At 66.1% G+C, this 14,356-nt stretch overlaps 1 protein-coding gene across 1 annotated transcript; it reads right to left on the bottom strand.

Annotated features, from left to right (window-relative positions):
• Positions 1–299: 299 nt before the first annotated feature.
• Positions 300–4,029, bottom strand: LOC102947166 (alpha-2Da adrenergic receptor). The gene has a single exon (XM_037906963.2). The coding sequence runs from the start codon at positions 3,500–3,502 to the stop codon at positions 2,171–2,173; it is 1,332 nt and encodes a 443-aa protein (XP_037762891.1). The 5' UTR covers positions 3,503–4,029; the 3' UTR covers positions 300–2,170.
• Between the last annotated feature and the right edge of the window lie 10,327 nt (positions 4,030–14,356).

Here is a 14,356-nt window from a genome sequence, read left to right as displayed (position 1 = left end):
CTGCTCAGAGATGGGGGGTGTCCCAGCCCCACGCCGCTATTTAGGGTCTCAGGAGAGCCCCAGGTGCTAGGTTGTTGACAGGCCCCAGCAGTGGCGCCGTCACTCCAGCCCAGCTCCCTCTCTGGAGGCACTTGTGGTGTGCGCCCCGTTCCAGGCCCTGTTCTCTGTCCAGAGCCCAGAAATGGCTGTTGAGCTGGACCCAAGGCCAGAAAACGGGGCCATGCATCTGCGAGCTGCTGCCCCTGTTCCCCCAGGCCTGAGGGACTTCTCCTGAAGCCCCCTTCTGCCCCACCGTGCCTCAGCCGCTCCTGTGCCCCCCGCCCAGCCCCCCACTCTCAGCCGCTCCTGGCAGCTCTGCACTCCTGCAGAGAGGCTGCGGCACAGCAAGCTGGGGCCTGGGGTTCCCGTATTTCGGATTCCCACAGAGAGGACACTGCCTCGGGGAGGGGGGAGCTGGGGGCATAGCTGGGGGTATCTGTGGTGGGGTGACTCGCTGGAGGCGGAGGCCAGTGTCACTCCCTGTCACGGTGGCAGGGCGGCTGGTGCAAGCCCGGGGTGCAGCACCAGCTGTCAGTCAGCGCCTCCTTGCCGGGACCTCCCTCCCCAGGGCTGGGAGCCGGGCCCTGGGTGGGCGGAGCTGGCAGCTGTGGCGGCAGGGGAATGGACCAATCAGCCACAGAGGCAGGGGAGGGACCAATCGGCACTCTGCTCTGTAGAAAGCCCGGACATTGCCCGTTATTTGACAAACCTGCCAGCCAGAGAAAAGGGGCCGTGTCTGGAAGCCCGGACGTGGGGTAACCCTGCCTCTGGGCAGCTGGGTAATTTGGGCTAAGCTCTGCCCAAGCCCATGAGGTGGGCAGGGAACAGCTCCTGGGGCCTTGTTCCCACCTGGGGGGCTGCACAGTTTATACCACACACCGTTAGCCTGTGGAACTCCCTGCCACAAGAGAGCATTGGGGCCAAGAGAAAACTAGGCTTCAGGGCAGACTCAGCTGTTGCCCTGGCCAATGAGAACAGCCATGGACATTAGAGAGTAAAAACAGAAAGGCCATGTTTTTACTCTGTAATGACCAGCTCCAGGGCACGAGCCAGCTGCTAACTCTGTGGGCAGGTTCCCCCTCCCTGTCAGCTGCAGGGGTCTGGCACCTCCCTCTGCAGCAGCTGGTGCTGGTCTCTGTCAGTGACAGGACCCAGGACTGGGCGTTCCTGTGTCCCTCTGGAACAGCCCGCAGGAATCCCTAGGGCTGAGGACCCCCTCCCCCTCCTGTAGGAGGGGCTGGCCAGGGCAGGCTCAGGCCTGGCTCCAACCTGCCAAGATAATTGCCCCACACCGGAGGGGCTGGACACGCCAGAGCTCCCCGAGCCGCTGGACGTGTCCCTCCCTGCACCAAGCCCTCCCCACACTGCAGGGCACTCGGGCCGAGTCCAAGCGCACGGCCATTCTCTGCAGAGCAGAGCCTGCTGCAGAGAGAACAGGGCCTTTGGGGCAGATAGAGGGGACACCCGTGGGGGCCATTGGTCCCCTAGGCCAAGCACAGGACCAGTCTGCTGCCTGATCTCCAGGGCCAGGCTGGGCCCAAACACCTCCACCCTGGGACTGTGAGACCCCCACACCCTCCCCACCAGGGCTCAGATTCAGGCTTCTCCCTGTGTGTCCCTGGATGCCAGGGTAGAGAGAGCTCCTGCTCCCAGTGCTGCCTCTGCTGACTGGGCAGGGGCACCCTTCCCCCAGGGGTGCTCATGCCAGTGCTCAGCTGCAGCCTGGGACCCCATGGGCCCAGCCTGGACCAGGAACCAGAAACGGAGCCCCAGCCCAGCCCAAGAGCCAGCCGGTGGAGTCCTGGCCCGGCCCAGAAGCCGGATGCTGGGGCCCGGCCCTGCCCAAGAGCCAGACACTGGGGCCTGGCCTGTGATTCAGTCTCTTTTATTAAAATACCCAAAATCTGCATTTTTGAAAATACCTGAAAACTAAAATTGGCAGCTAGAGTTTCCAGCCCCCCTCCGCTCACAGCCTGGGCCACCCGACCCATAATTCCAGAACTCCTAAACCCCAGGCCAGGACACCAGCCCCACACCCAGGCTTGTCTCCTGTGTCATATAGCCCAGGACAGGGAACCCCAGCACGGGGGCTGGAGGCCAAGAGCAGTTTGGTGCCCCCCTGGAAATGGTCTCAGCCCAGCACGGGGCAGCGGTGCAGGGGCCTTGCTGGGGTCTGGTCCGGCAGGGGAGCAGTGCCAGGGTCCAGCCCAGGGCGGGGACAGTGCGGGGCCTTGGAGAGGAGCCTGCGGAAGGCTCTGCGGAAGGCTCTGCGGAAGTCCCTGTTGAAGATTGTGTAGATGACTGGGTTGAGGCAGCTGTTGCAGTAGCCAATCCAGAAGAAGAAGCTGAAGAGGGGCTTGGAGATGCGGCAGCCGTCCCCGCACAGCGACCCCAGGCTGTAGGTGAAGAAGAAGGGGAACCAGCACAGGACAAAGGCACCGATCACCAGGGCCAGGACAAAGGTGAACCTGCGCTCCCGCGCCTGCACCAGCCGGCTCCTGGAGATGGACATGCTCTGCTGCTCACTCCACCGCCGGGGGCCTCGAGCCAGTGCCCAGGAAGGCCTCCTGGGCCTTCTCGGGCTGGCACTGGCGCCATTGGCCTCCTCCTCCGCCCACTGCCTGGAGAGACGAGCTGGCCCCAGCTTGTGGGCACAGTGGCTGCCCTGCTCTGTGCTTGCGTCCTGCTCTGCAGGGCTCCGGGTGGCAGTGGGCAAGCAGTAGCTGGCGCGGGAGGAGCGCTGGGCCATGCCAGGCCTGGCGGAGATGATGCCGGAGCACCTGTGCTTGGTGATGTAGTAAATCCTGCAGTACACAGCGAGCATGATGAGGCAGGGGGCGAAGAAGGAGGCGGTGCAGGAGGCCAGCACGTACCAGGTGTCGTCGTTCAGCAGGCACTCCTTGGCCTGTGGCTGGGCCGTGAACAGGGCCGGCAGGGAGACCAGGCCAGCGATGGCCCACACGGCACCGATCATGCCCTTGACTCTGCTGCGGCTCCTCTGGAGGTTGAACCTGGCGGCCCTGGTGACGGCCCAGTAGCGGTCCAGGCTGATGGCGCACAGGTGCAGGATGGAGGAGGTGCAGAAGAGCACGTCCAGCGCCAGGTAGAGGCTGCACCAGAGGCTGCCGAAGCCCCAGGAGCCCAGCAGCTCGTTGGCCAAGGAGAAGGGGATGATGAGGGTGGCCACGAAGATGTCAGCCGAAGCCAGGGACACCAGGAAGAGGTTCTGCGGGGCCTTGAGAGCCCGGCTGGTGCAGACGGCCACCACCACCAGCGTGTTGCCCAGCAGCGTGGCCAGGATGACAGAGAGCACAGCCAGCAGGATGAGTGCCGAGGCCAGCGGGGAGTGTGGGGCCACCCCCAGCTGCCCTCTGCTGCCATTTCCAGATGTGTTGAGGGGAGCAGGGGGGGTGCTGGCCTTCTCCATCCCAGCTACATTCCCAGGCCAGGCCGGACCCTCCATGCAGGGAGCTGCCCGTGGGAGGGGGCAGCACAGCCCATGCCCGCCTGGCAGGCCGCAGTGTCCTCACCTGCCGACAGCCCCGTGTACACCAGAGGAGCGGGGCCCGCCCAGCGCTGCCTTGCCTGGCCTGGGTGCCCAAATGGCACGGTGCCGTGGTCAGATGTCTCCAGTGCCCCAGGGGGAGGGGGTGGTCCCAGCACGCAGCAGAGCCAGTGGGGGTCTCACCCAGGTGCTGGAAAGGTCTGTCCTCCCAAGGGCTGCTGCCCTCTTCCTTCCCGTCCCCTCCTGCTGGGGGAGCCGGCGTGCAGCGGGCCAGGGGCATGTGGATCTCGGCAGCACTGCTCCAGCACTGAGCAGCCTGGGCCCAGCCCCAGGACGGGAGGGAGGGGCTGACATGACTGGCTGGAGACCAAGCAGCTGCCGGCAATGGGGAGGAAGTTTGCTGCCAACATTTAAAGGGGCCGGGAGTTCCTGCCGTGCACCCTGCCCCCAGGGCACTGGGCACCTCCAGCCCCAAGGAGGGCAATAATGGGGGGAGGGGCAGAGCAGGAGGATGATACTGGGGCCTGGGCAAAGCTGGTGGGGGGGAACAATACTTGAGGGGAGGGACTGGGGAGCTACAGATGGGGGATGATACCAAGGGGATTGCAGTGGGGGGCTAATACCTGAGGTGTGGGGGAGGGGCCCGGTGAGGCGGATGATACTGGGGGAGCACAATAGGGGGACAATATGCAAGGGGGAGGGCCCCAGTGGGGGTCGATACTGGGGGTGCGCAGTGGGGGGGACAATACCTGAGGGGGAGGGGCCCAGTGGGGGGATGATACTGGGGGTGCAGCACAGCAGGAAAGGGCCCCAAGGTGGGATTCTGCCTGGCTGACCCCCCCATCCCACACATTGGCGGAGGGTTGCCCAAATTGGGGGCTGGGGGCAGCTGGTTTGGGCTAGGAGGAGTGCACACTGCCAGGCCTCGGGGGACCCTGGGCACTGCCAGGGCTGTCTGCAGCTCCCTGCTGGACAACCCCCTCAGCCATTGGCACGAATGGGAATGCAGCAGGCGCAGCTCTGGGTCCCTGCACTCTGGGGGGCATTTGGGGGTTGGCCTGGGGCAGTGGGTCTGGGGTCTGAGCTCTGCCCAGCCCTGGGGCCCTGCTGGGGGTGGGGGCCACATGGGGAACAGCCCTGGGGCTCCTCTGCATCCATCCCAGCCTGAGATGGGACACAGGGCTCAGAGAACTGGGTGGGGGCCCTGGGATCTGGATGGGGGTGCAGGGAGCTGGGCGGGGGCACCAGGAGCTGGGGAGGGGGGCACGGGGAGCTGGGTAGGGGGGGTTCAGGGAGCTGGGGAGGGGGCACAGGGAGCTGGATGGGGGGCACTGGGAGTTGGGGAGGTGGGGTGCAGGGAGCTGGGGGGGGCACAAGTAGCTGGGGAGGGGGCACCGGATGCTGGGGAGGGGGGCACAGGGAGCTGGGGAGAGGAGTGCAGGGAGTTGGGCAGGGGGCACCAGGAGCTGGGGATGGGACGTGAGGAGCTGGGCAGGGGGCACAGGGAGCTGGGGAGGGGGCACCGGATGCTGGGGAGGGGAGCGCAGGGCGCTGGGCGGGGGGCACGGGGAGCTGGGCGGGGGGCACGGGGAGCTGGGGACGGGAGTACAGGGAGCTGGGTGGGGGCATGGGGAGCTGGGCAAGGGGCGTGGGGAGCTGGGTGGGGGGCACCAGGAGGTGGGGAGGGGGCATGGGAAGCTGGGGAGGGGCCCTTTCTGTGACACTGTGGAGTGGGGAGGGCTCAAACTGTTTCCAGGGCACCTCTCTGGCCGGCCGGGGGGCTGCTGAGGTCCCGGTGTGCGCAGGGCAGGGTGGACAGGGCTCTGTGTGGCAGCCATACCCACCATGCCAGGCATGGCAGGATGGCAGGGCGTGGCGGGAGGGCGGAAAGGGTTGAAAAGCAGAGGGGAAAGCCCAGCCCCCCAGTGGGCGAGGGGGCAGTGCCCCGGCACCCTCTGCACTGATTGCCCTGGCAGGGAGTGAATAGCGAGGGGGGACACTGCCAGACAGGATGGACAGACAGACAGACATTGCCCTGGCAACACATGCACCGCGGGCGCCAAGACTCTAGCTCTAGCTAGGGACCACGTCCTGCCACCAGCACGCGGGCAGCTCCTGCCCCCAGGTCTGCTCTGGCTGGGCGGCGCGAGGCACAGACGTGTCCTAGGCGCGCAGAGAAAACAGGCTAAGGGCTGACACAGCCACCTCCATGGGGCAGGCACCCCACCCTGGCCACTGCCCACTGTCCTGCCACCCTCAACCCCCACCCGGGCACTGCCCAGCCACCCACAGCCCCCGCCTGGGCACTGTCCTGCCACCCTCAGCCCCCACCCGGGCACTGCCCAGCCACCCTCAGCCCCCACCCGGGCACTGCCCAGCCACCCTCAGCCCCCACCCGGGCACTGTCCTGCCACCCTCAGCCCCCGCCTGGGCACTGCCCAGCCACCCTCAGCCCCCGCCTGGGCACTGCCCAGCCACCCTCAGCCCCCACCCGGGCACTGCCCGGCCACCCTCAGCCCCCGACTGGGCACTGCCCGGCCACCCTCAGCCCCCACCCGGGCACTGCCCGGCCACCCTCAGCCCCCGACTAGGCACTGCCCGGCCACCCTCAGCCCCCACCCGGGCACTGCCCGGCCACCCTCAGCCCCCACCCGGGCACTGCCCGGCCACCCTCAGCCCCCGACTAGGCACTGCCCGGCCACCCTCAGCCCCCACCCGGGCACTGCCCGGCCACCCTCAGCCCCCACCCGGGCACTGCCTGGCCACCCTCAGCCCCCGACTGGGCACTGCCCGGCCACCCTCAGCCCCCACCCGGGCACTGCCCGGCCACCCTCAGCCCCCACCCGGGCACTGCCCGGCCACCCTCAGCCCCCGACTAGGCACTGCCCGGCCACCCTCAGCCCCCACCCAGGCACTGCCCGGCCACCCTCAGCCCCCGCCTGGGCACTGCCCGGCCACCCTGATCCCCTGCCCAGGCACTGCTCTGCCACCCTCAGCCCCCGACTAGGCACTGCCCAGCCACCCTCAACCCCCACCCGGGCACTGCCCAGCCACCCACAGCCCCCGCCTGGGCACTGCCCAGCCACCCTCAGCCCCCACCCGGGCACTGCCCGGCCACCCTCAGCCCCCACCCGGGCACTGCCCAGCCACCCTCAGCCCCCACCCATGGCACTGCCCAGCCACCCTGATCCCCTGCCCTCTGCCACCCTCAGCCCAGCCCACGCGGGCACTGCCCGGCCACCCTCAGCCCCCACCCATGGCTCTGTCCTGCCACCCGCAGCCCCCGCCTGGGCACTGCCCAGCCACCCCCAGCCCCCACCCGGGCACAGCCCAGCCACCCGCAGCCCCCGCCTGGGCACTGCCCGGCCACCCTCAGCCCCCACCCATGGCACTGCCCAGCCACCCTGATCCCCTGCCCAGGCACTGCTCTGCCACCCTCAGCCCAGCCCACCCGGGCACTGCCTGGCCACCCTCAGTCCCCACCCATGGCTCTGCCCGGCCACCCTCAGCCCCCACCCGGGCTCTGCCCGGCCACCCTCAGTCCCCACCCATGGCTCTGTCCTGCCACCCTCAGCCCCTGCCCGGGCACAGCCCAGCCACCCTCAGCCCCCACCTGGGCACTGCCCGGCCACCCTCAGCCCCCACCCGGGCACTGCCTGGCCACGCTCAGCCCCCACCTGGGCACTGCCCGGACACCCTCAGCCCCCACCCGGGCACTGCCCGGCCACTCTGATCCCCTGCCCAGGCACTGCCCGGCCACCCTCAGCCCCCACCCGGGCACTGCCTGGCCACCCTCAGCCCCCACCTGGGCACTGCCCGGACACCCTCAGCCCCCACCCGGGCACTGCCCGGCCACCCTGATCCCCTGCCCAGGCACTGCTCTGCCACCCTCAGCCCAGCCCACCCAGGCACTGCCTGGCCACCCTCAGCCCCCACCCATGGCTCTGTCCTGCCACCCTCAGCCCCTGCCTGGGCACAGCCCAGCCACCCTCAGCCCCCACCCATGGCTCTGTCCTGCCACCCTCAGCCCCCACCCATGGCACTGCCCAGCCACCCTCAGCCCCCGACTGGGCACTGCCCTGCCACCCTCAGCCCCCACCCATGGCACTGCCCGGCCACCCTCAGCCCCCACCCATGGCTCTGTCCTGCCACCCTCAGCCCCCACCCATGGCACTGCTCAGCCACCCTCAGCCCCCGACTGGGCACTGCCCTGCCACCCTCAGCCCCCACCCATGGCTCTGCCCGGCCATCCTCAGCCCAGGCCCCTCTAGAAGGTCCTGGCCCCTTTCTGGGCTTGGGGTCCTTGTGGGTGCATCCAGACCCATCTGAGGCTTGCCAGGCACATGGCCCGGGAGCAGGGTCCGCCTGGTTCCTGGCCAGGGCAGGCTCCTCGGGGCTGAGAGGCAGCGAAGGAGATGGCAGGTACCTGGGAGCCGCTGGCATCCTCCTGGCTGGGGAGAGACTTCTGGGGCGTGTGGAACGCCTGGGAAGAGAGCACGGAGCGCACAGCACGGGCCGCAGAGCCAGAGCCCCGCCAGGCCCAACCCGCAGGAGGGGAGAACCAGCCCAGCCCGGTGTGGGTCCTCAGAGCCCCCCCCCCGCCAAGGAGAACCAGCCCGGCCCGGTGTGGGTCCTCAGAGCCCCCCCCCCCCCCCCGCCAAGGAGAACCAGCCCGGCCCGGTGTGGGTCCTCAGAGCCTCCCGCCCCGCCATGGAGAACCAGCACGGCCTGGTGTGGGTCCTCAGAGCCCCCCGCCCCGCCATGGAGAACCACCCCGACCCGGTGTGGGTCCTCAGAGCCTCCCGCCCCGCCATGGAGAACCAGCCCAGCCCGGTGTGGGTCCTCAGAGCCCCCCCTCCCTCGCCATGGAGAACCAGCCCGGTCCGGTGTGAGTCCTCAGAGCCCCCCCACCCCATGGAGAACCAGCCTGGCTTGGTGTGGGTCCTCACTCAGAGGCCCCCCCCACCCACAGAGAACAAGCTCTGGCTGGGCATGGAGTCCCTGCTCAGAACCCCTCCCACCTCTCCCGGCACTGAGCATCCCGTGGGGGCTGATTACCTTGGAACGGCCTTTCCCGCTGTCAAAGTCAGATTCAAGACTCACTGAATTTGTCAGACCACTCTGTTTATTAGCAAAGCGCTTTGCCAATGCACCCAGATAGATGTGAGCCCCCTGCAAAAGCTCAATTAACTTATTTATACAAAGAAGCCAAAGCCAATTTAACATAGGAGACAAAAGGAAGCGGAAACTGACAAATAGACATACATATCTTCTTTGCATACTAACGTTTACCAATCTCCTAGCTCAGTAGGAGCTCTAAGTTACTTAGTTTGAGGACCCATTGTCTCACCCTCCTTAATGTTTCTCTTCCTGACAACTATATTTCACCAAACCCTTCAAGAAGCATTTCTTTTATAATTTCAAAATAATTCATTCTACTTTCACACCGCCCTGCCTCTGTGGGGAGCTGGCTGGCTGCTGGGGACACAGGAAGGGCCCGTGTCTTACAGAGGGGAACACTCACGCCACAGGACCCTCGGCCGGCTCTGGCTGGCCCAGCCCAAGCGTCGCTGGCCACATGGCGGAATCAGCAGCTGGCTCCAGGTGCAGGTGGTTCGGGCGGCCACCAGCTGCCAGGACCCCTTGCAGCCAGCACTGTTGCTCCTGCAGCCACACTGGGCTGGGCGCCGTGTACAGAGCGTTGTGGAGCACTCTGCAGCCATCCCATAACGTGCCCGCAGCAGCTGGCAGCACCAGGGACAAGCAGAGTGCACTGCAGGCATTGGGGTCAGCGCTGACTCCGCGGGGCACTGCTCCTTTCCGCAGGAGTCCCCTGTGATGCGACACCCCATATTCTTCAGAGACGTCTTGTTATGATATGAATAGGGCACACTAAGATCTGTTTTATACTAGATGGGTCATGTGAGGTGTCATTGAAAAATTATGATTTACTGAATATGTTTATCCAATTTGTATGCATGTATCATTTCTGTATCTAAAGTTAGGAATATTTTCTAAGCACCAATTACAATTGTGTGCTTGGGAAACCAGACAGTAAGCAATCAGCCTTAATGGGCCATTAGGAAAAGACACTGAGTCTTCAAAGATGTGGATCCCCCATCTTCCCAGGAGTTCCTTCCTGTGGACCTTGCAAATAAACATCGTCTCATGGTTGCTCTGACACCTTGGACACTGCTGGTACTTTTCCACTGGAAAGAAAGGCTTCCCACCTTATGTAAATTATCTTTAAAGCTGGGAAGCAAGGCATTCAGCGCTCTCCATTTACCTCCCCATCCAAGAAGGGAGATGGTTGAAAGCACTTGCAGAAACCAAGGAACTAAGCTACAGGAAGGCAATGGCTGAGTCCAGGCTGAGACCAGGGGTCTAGCCTGTAAAGAGACATAACTGGAACTCTGAGCTGCAAAAAGTCTACAACCTTTCTAAACAACGTTTAGGGTGAGAAATTACGATGTGTGACCCGTTTCTGTAGTGTATGAAGCTTAGTTTGTGTGCTTTGTTTTATTTGCTCAGTAAACTGCTTTGTTCTGTTTGCTATCCCTTATAACCACTTAAAATTTACCTCCTGTAGTTAATAAACTTATTTCTTGTTCATTTCAAAACCCAGTTTGTGCAATTCACACCTGGGGAGGCAAAAAGCTGTGCATCTCTCCACCTTGAGGGAGGGGGAGATTTTTATGAGCTTGCATTGTGCAAATCTCTCTGAACAGCGCAAGACAATATTATTTTGGGTTTACACCCCAGAGGAGATGCGCACATGAGTGCTGGATACATCACTGAGCTGACTCTTCCCACAGAGTTGATTTCAGTCTGCGTCTGCAGCTGGCTGTTGCCTTACCTGTGTGCGCTAGGGAAGGCTTGAGGGCCTGGCACAGCAAGGACAGGGTGAGGAAAGCCAGGCTGGTGGAACGGGCGGACGCAGTGGGACCCCAACACATCAGGTAGCACCCTGGACGGGGGTCCTACCAGTCACACCCCCCGTGCTGCAGCTTGGCTCCTTCCCCCGCGAAAGCCCCCCTGGGTCCAGGGCCTGACAGGTGCTGCAGTGACAGGCTCAGCACCGCTGCCCAGCTGCAGGCCCCCCCCAGCCTGTGGTACCTTTATGCCGGGCTCCATGGCTCTCTGCTCCCCAGCTGCACTGAGCGCTCACTCTGGCGCAGCAGAAGGCACTGGCCTGGGCTCCTGCAGGAGAAAGGCCTGTCATGGGACTGCCAGCGACTGCCAGCTCTCCCTGCTCACAGCTGTCTGCCCGTCTGGCCTTGTGGGCCAGGGACCGGGTCGGGCTCAGGGACCCAGTTCAGTTCTCAGCTCCACCATAGATTGCGCGACCTTGCAGTGTCTGGGCTGAGCTCCTGCCCCGTGACAGCGAGATGATAACTGGCTCATGTGTCTCGACTGCAGGGCAATGCTGCCAGGGCAGGGCCTGCTTCCCTGTATCCAGGCACCGCCACAATCCAAGCAGCAGGCCAGCCCAGCCGCTGAAGGGTTCCAGTGAATGCACCTGGCCTGGAGGCCAGCACCTCCAAGGGAGCCCAGCTGGGGGCTGGGCAGAGCTGCTCGGACCACAGGGCGGGGAGGAGCTGTTTCTGATCAGCCTGGGGGGGGTCAGGAACGCCCAGCCAGCCCTGCCCCCCGCTCCACCCACCTGGCAGTATAGCCGGGAGTAACCATGCAGCGTCCCTTGCCCGCTTCCTTGATCCTACCCGGCCCCATGTCCACTGGCTTCCAGCCAGGGCTGTTCGCTGCGGGTGAGCCTGGCTCAGGGACAGCTGCCGCGTGGTACCTTGGAGGCCATCTCCATGGGGATAAGGAGAACTCGCCAGGGTAACTCTGCCTGGTACCTGGGCAGGGCCAGCAGGTCTGATGGCATCTACACCTTGGGGGCACAACAGGACAGGGCGAACCCAGACCCCACCGTGGGGGAACCAGACCCCACCAGGCCCCTGCAGCCTGAGCAGCTAGTGGGATTCCCAGGATGTTAATCCCTCCCTCCCTCATTTACCCAGACTTTGGCACTAGGGTGCAGGCTCCCTGGGGCACTGCTGTGCTACCCTCACTGGCTCGCAGACCTGCCCCACAAGTGCCCGGGGGAGGTGGGTGGATCGAATGCCCCCAGGATCCCAGGAATATCACTATCCTGATTGGCAGCAGCATCCCCCCAAACTAATGCCCCCCCCCGCCAGCTCCATGGGGAGAACTGAGCTGCCCCAGGACCTGCCCAGAGTAGGCGGGTCCTGCCCTTGCACAGAGCGAGGGGGAGGCAGCCTCGGGACCAGGGCACAGCTCAGTGAGAAAACAGGTTCCTAGCCCATCTCCGAGCCATGGCGTCCTCCCCACGCACTCACTCCCTGCTGGGTGCCTTTTCCACAGCTGCTCCAGGCTGGCAGGGCAGCCCGACCCCCCCCTGCCTGCACACCCCACCGGCCAGCATAGCCAGCCTCTCAAAAGCTCCCTGCGGCCCGGTGCCCGCTGTGCGGGGTGGGGCATGTTGGCTGGGGGGCTCAGCAAAGAGCAGCACCGTTGGTCAGTGACTATAGGATCCACCACAGACTCTCTCTCCTGCTTCTCTGGGGCAGAGCAAAGGGTCAGTATGCAGCCCCTGCCCCAGGAATGAGGCTGCAGCTGCCTCTGGGCTGAAACACAGCGGCTACTGGTTAGCACATGGGAACGTGCTCAGCCACTTAGGCTGGAAGTGAAGTAGAAAGCTACAGGGAGAAGGGACAGTAGAATAAGCACCCACCTCCTGCAAACTCCTTCACCACCCCTGGCCAGACACCACAGCGACCCCTAGCGCTGCCCTGGGGCACTGGGACAGATCTCGCCCTATTCCCAGGGCACAGGGCCCCCTAGCGCTGCCCTGCGGCATTGGGACAGACCTCGCCGCACTGCCCTGCGGCACAGCGCCCCCTAGCGCCGCCCTGGGACAGACCTCGCCCCGCTCCCTGCGGCACAGCGCCCCCTAGCGCCACCCTGGGACAGACCTCGCCCCGCTCCCTGCGGCACAGCGCCCCCTAGTGCCGCCCTGGGACAGCCCTCGCCCTGCTCCCTGCGGCACAGTGCCCCCTAGTGCCGCCCTGGGGCATTGGGACAGACCTCGCCCCACACCCTGCAGCACAGCGCCCCCTAGCGCCGCCCTGGGGCCCTGGGACAGACCTCGCCCCGCTCCCTGCGGCACAGCGCCCCCTAGTGCCGCCCTGGGACAGCCCTCGCCCTGCTCCCTGCGGCACAGCGCCCCCTAGTGCCGCCCTGGGGCATTGGGACAGACCTCGCGCCGCTCCCTGCGGCACAGCGCCCCCTAGCGCCACCCTGGGACAGACCTCGCCCTGCTCCCTGCGGCACAGTGCCCCCTAGTGCCGCCCTGGGACAGCCCTCGCCCTGCTCCCTGCGGCACAGTGCCCCCTAGTGCCGCCCTGGGGCATTGGGACAGACCTCGCCCCGCTCCCTGCGGCACAGCGCCCCCTAGCGCCGCCCTGGGGCCCTGGGACAGACCTCGCGCCGCTCCCTGCGGCACAGCGCCCCCTAGTGCCGCCCTGGGACAGCCCTCGCCCTGCTCCCTGCGGCACAGCGCCCCCTAGTGCCGCCCTGGGGCATTGGGACAGACCTCGCGCCGCTCCCTGCGGCACAGCGCCCCCTAGTGCCGCCCTGGGACAGCCCTCGCCCTGCTCCCTGCGGCACAGTGCCCCCTAGTGCCGCCCTGGGACAGCCCTCGCCCTGCTCCCTGCGGCACAGTGCCCCCTAGTGCCGCCCTGGGGCATTGGGACAGACCTCGCGCCGCTCCCTGCGGCACAGCGCCCCCTAGCGCCGCCCTGGGGCCCTGGGACAGACCTCGCCCCGCTCCCTGCGGCACAGCGCCCCCTAGTGCCGCCCTGGGACAGACCTCGCCCTGCTCCCTGCGGCACAGCGCCCCCTAGTGCCGCCCTGGGGCATTGGGACAGACCTCGCGCCGCTCCCTGCGGCACAGCGCCCCCTAGCGCCACCCTGGGACAGACCTCGCCCTGCTCCCTGCGGCACAGTGCCCCCTAGTGCCGCCCTGGGACAGCCCTCGCCCTGCTCCCTGCGGCACAGTGCCCCCTAGTGCCGCCCTGGGGCATTGGGACAGACCTCGCGCCGCTCCCTGCGGCACAGCGCCCCCTAGCGCCGCCCTGGGGCCCTGGGACAGACCTCGCCCCGCTCCCTGCGGCACAGCGCCCCCTAGCGCCGCCCTAGGACAGACCTCGCCCCGCTCCCTGCGGCACAGCGCCCCCTAGCGCCGCCCTGGGGCCCTGGGACAGACCCTGCCCCGCAGCGCCCCCTGGCGCCGCACTGGGTCACTAGAGATGCACTGATGAGGGGAGTGTGCCCTCTCGTGAAACCCCCTACAGCCCAGCTCTTTGCAGTATCACCTGCCATGGTCTCTGCTGCCCCTTGCCCCTCTGCATGGCCAGTCATGCCCCCACCCCTGCCTGCCGGCCTGGTCCGTAATCCCTGGGCTGTGCAGCAGGCTGCAGGCAGCTGGTTGCCTCTCCGACTCCCCATTCACACGCAGCCCGATGAGGTGCTGTCACATGCAGACGAGGGCAGCCAATGCGGAGCAGCCACCTCCGCAGCTGCCCTTAGCATGCAAAGCAGCACCACAGCCAGCAAACTGATGTGGCCTGGGGGGCTCTGGGCTCCCCTCGCAGCCCCATAGCTACCCCCCAATGGGCATGGGGTCTGGCTCCCAGGAGATGCAGCCTATCCAGCCAGCCTGGGCACTGGGGACTCCTGTACCCTGGAACTAGAGCAGGGGCTCTCACTTGCTGGGAACAGCCAGGC

The sequence above is a fragment of the Chelonia mydas genome, chromosome 8 (genome assembly GCF_015237465.2).
Source record: "Chelonia mydas isolate rCheMyd1 chromosome 8, rCheMyd1.pri.v2, whole genome shotgun sequence".
In the NCBI taxonomy this organism is placed as follows: domain Eukaryota; kingdom Metazoa; phylum Chordata; order Testudines; family Cheloniidae; genus Chelonia; species Chelonia mydas.
The sequence above is the reverse complement of the archived record's forward strand: the minus strand, read 5'-3'. Positions and strand labels throughout refer to the sequence as shown.

Excerpts from the sequence above, each read along its gene's own strand:
- LOC102947166 (XM_037906963.2), bottom strand. The coding sequence starts at position 3,502 with ATGGAGGGTCCGGCCTGGCCTGGGAATGTAGCTGGGATGGAGAAGGCC.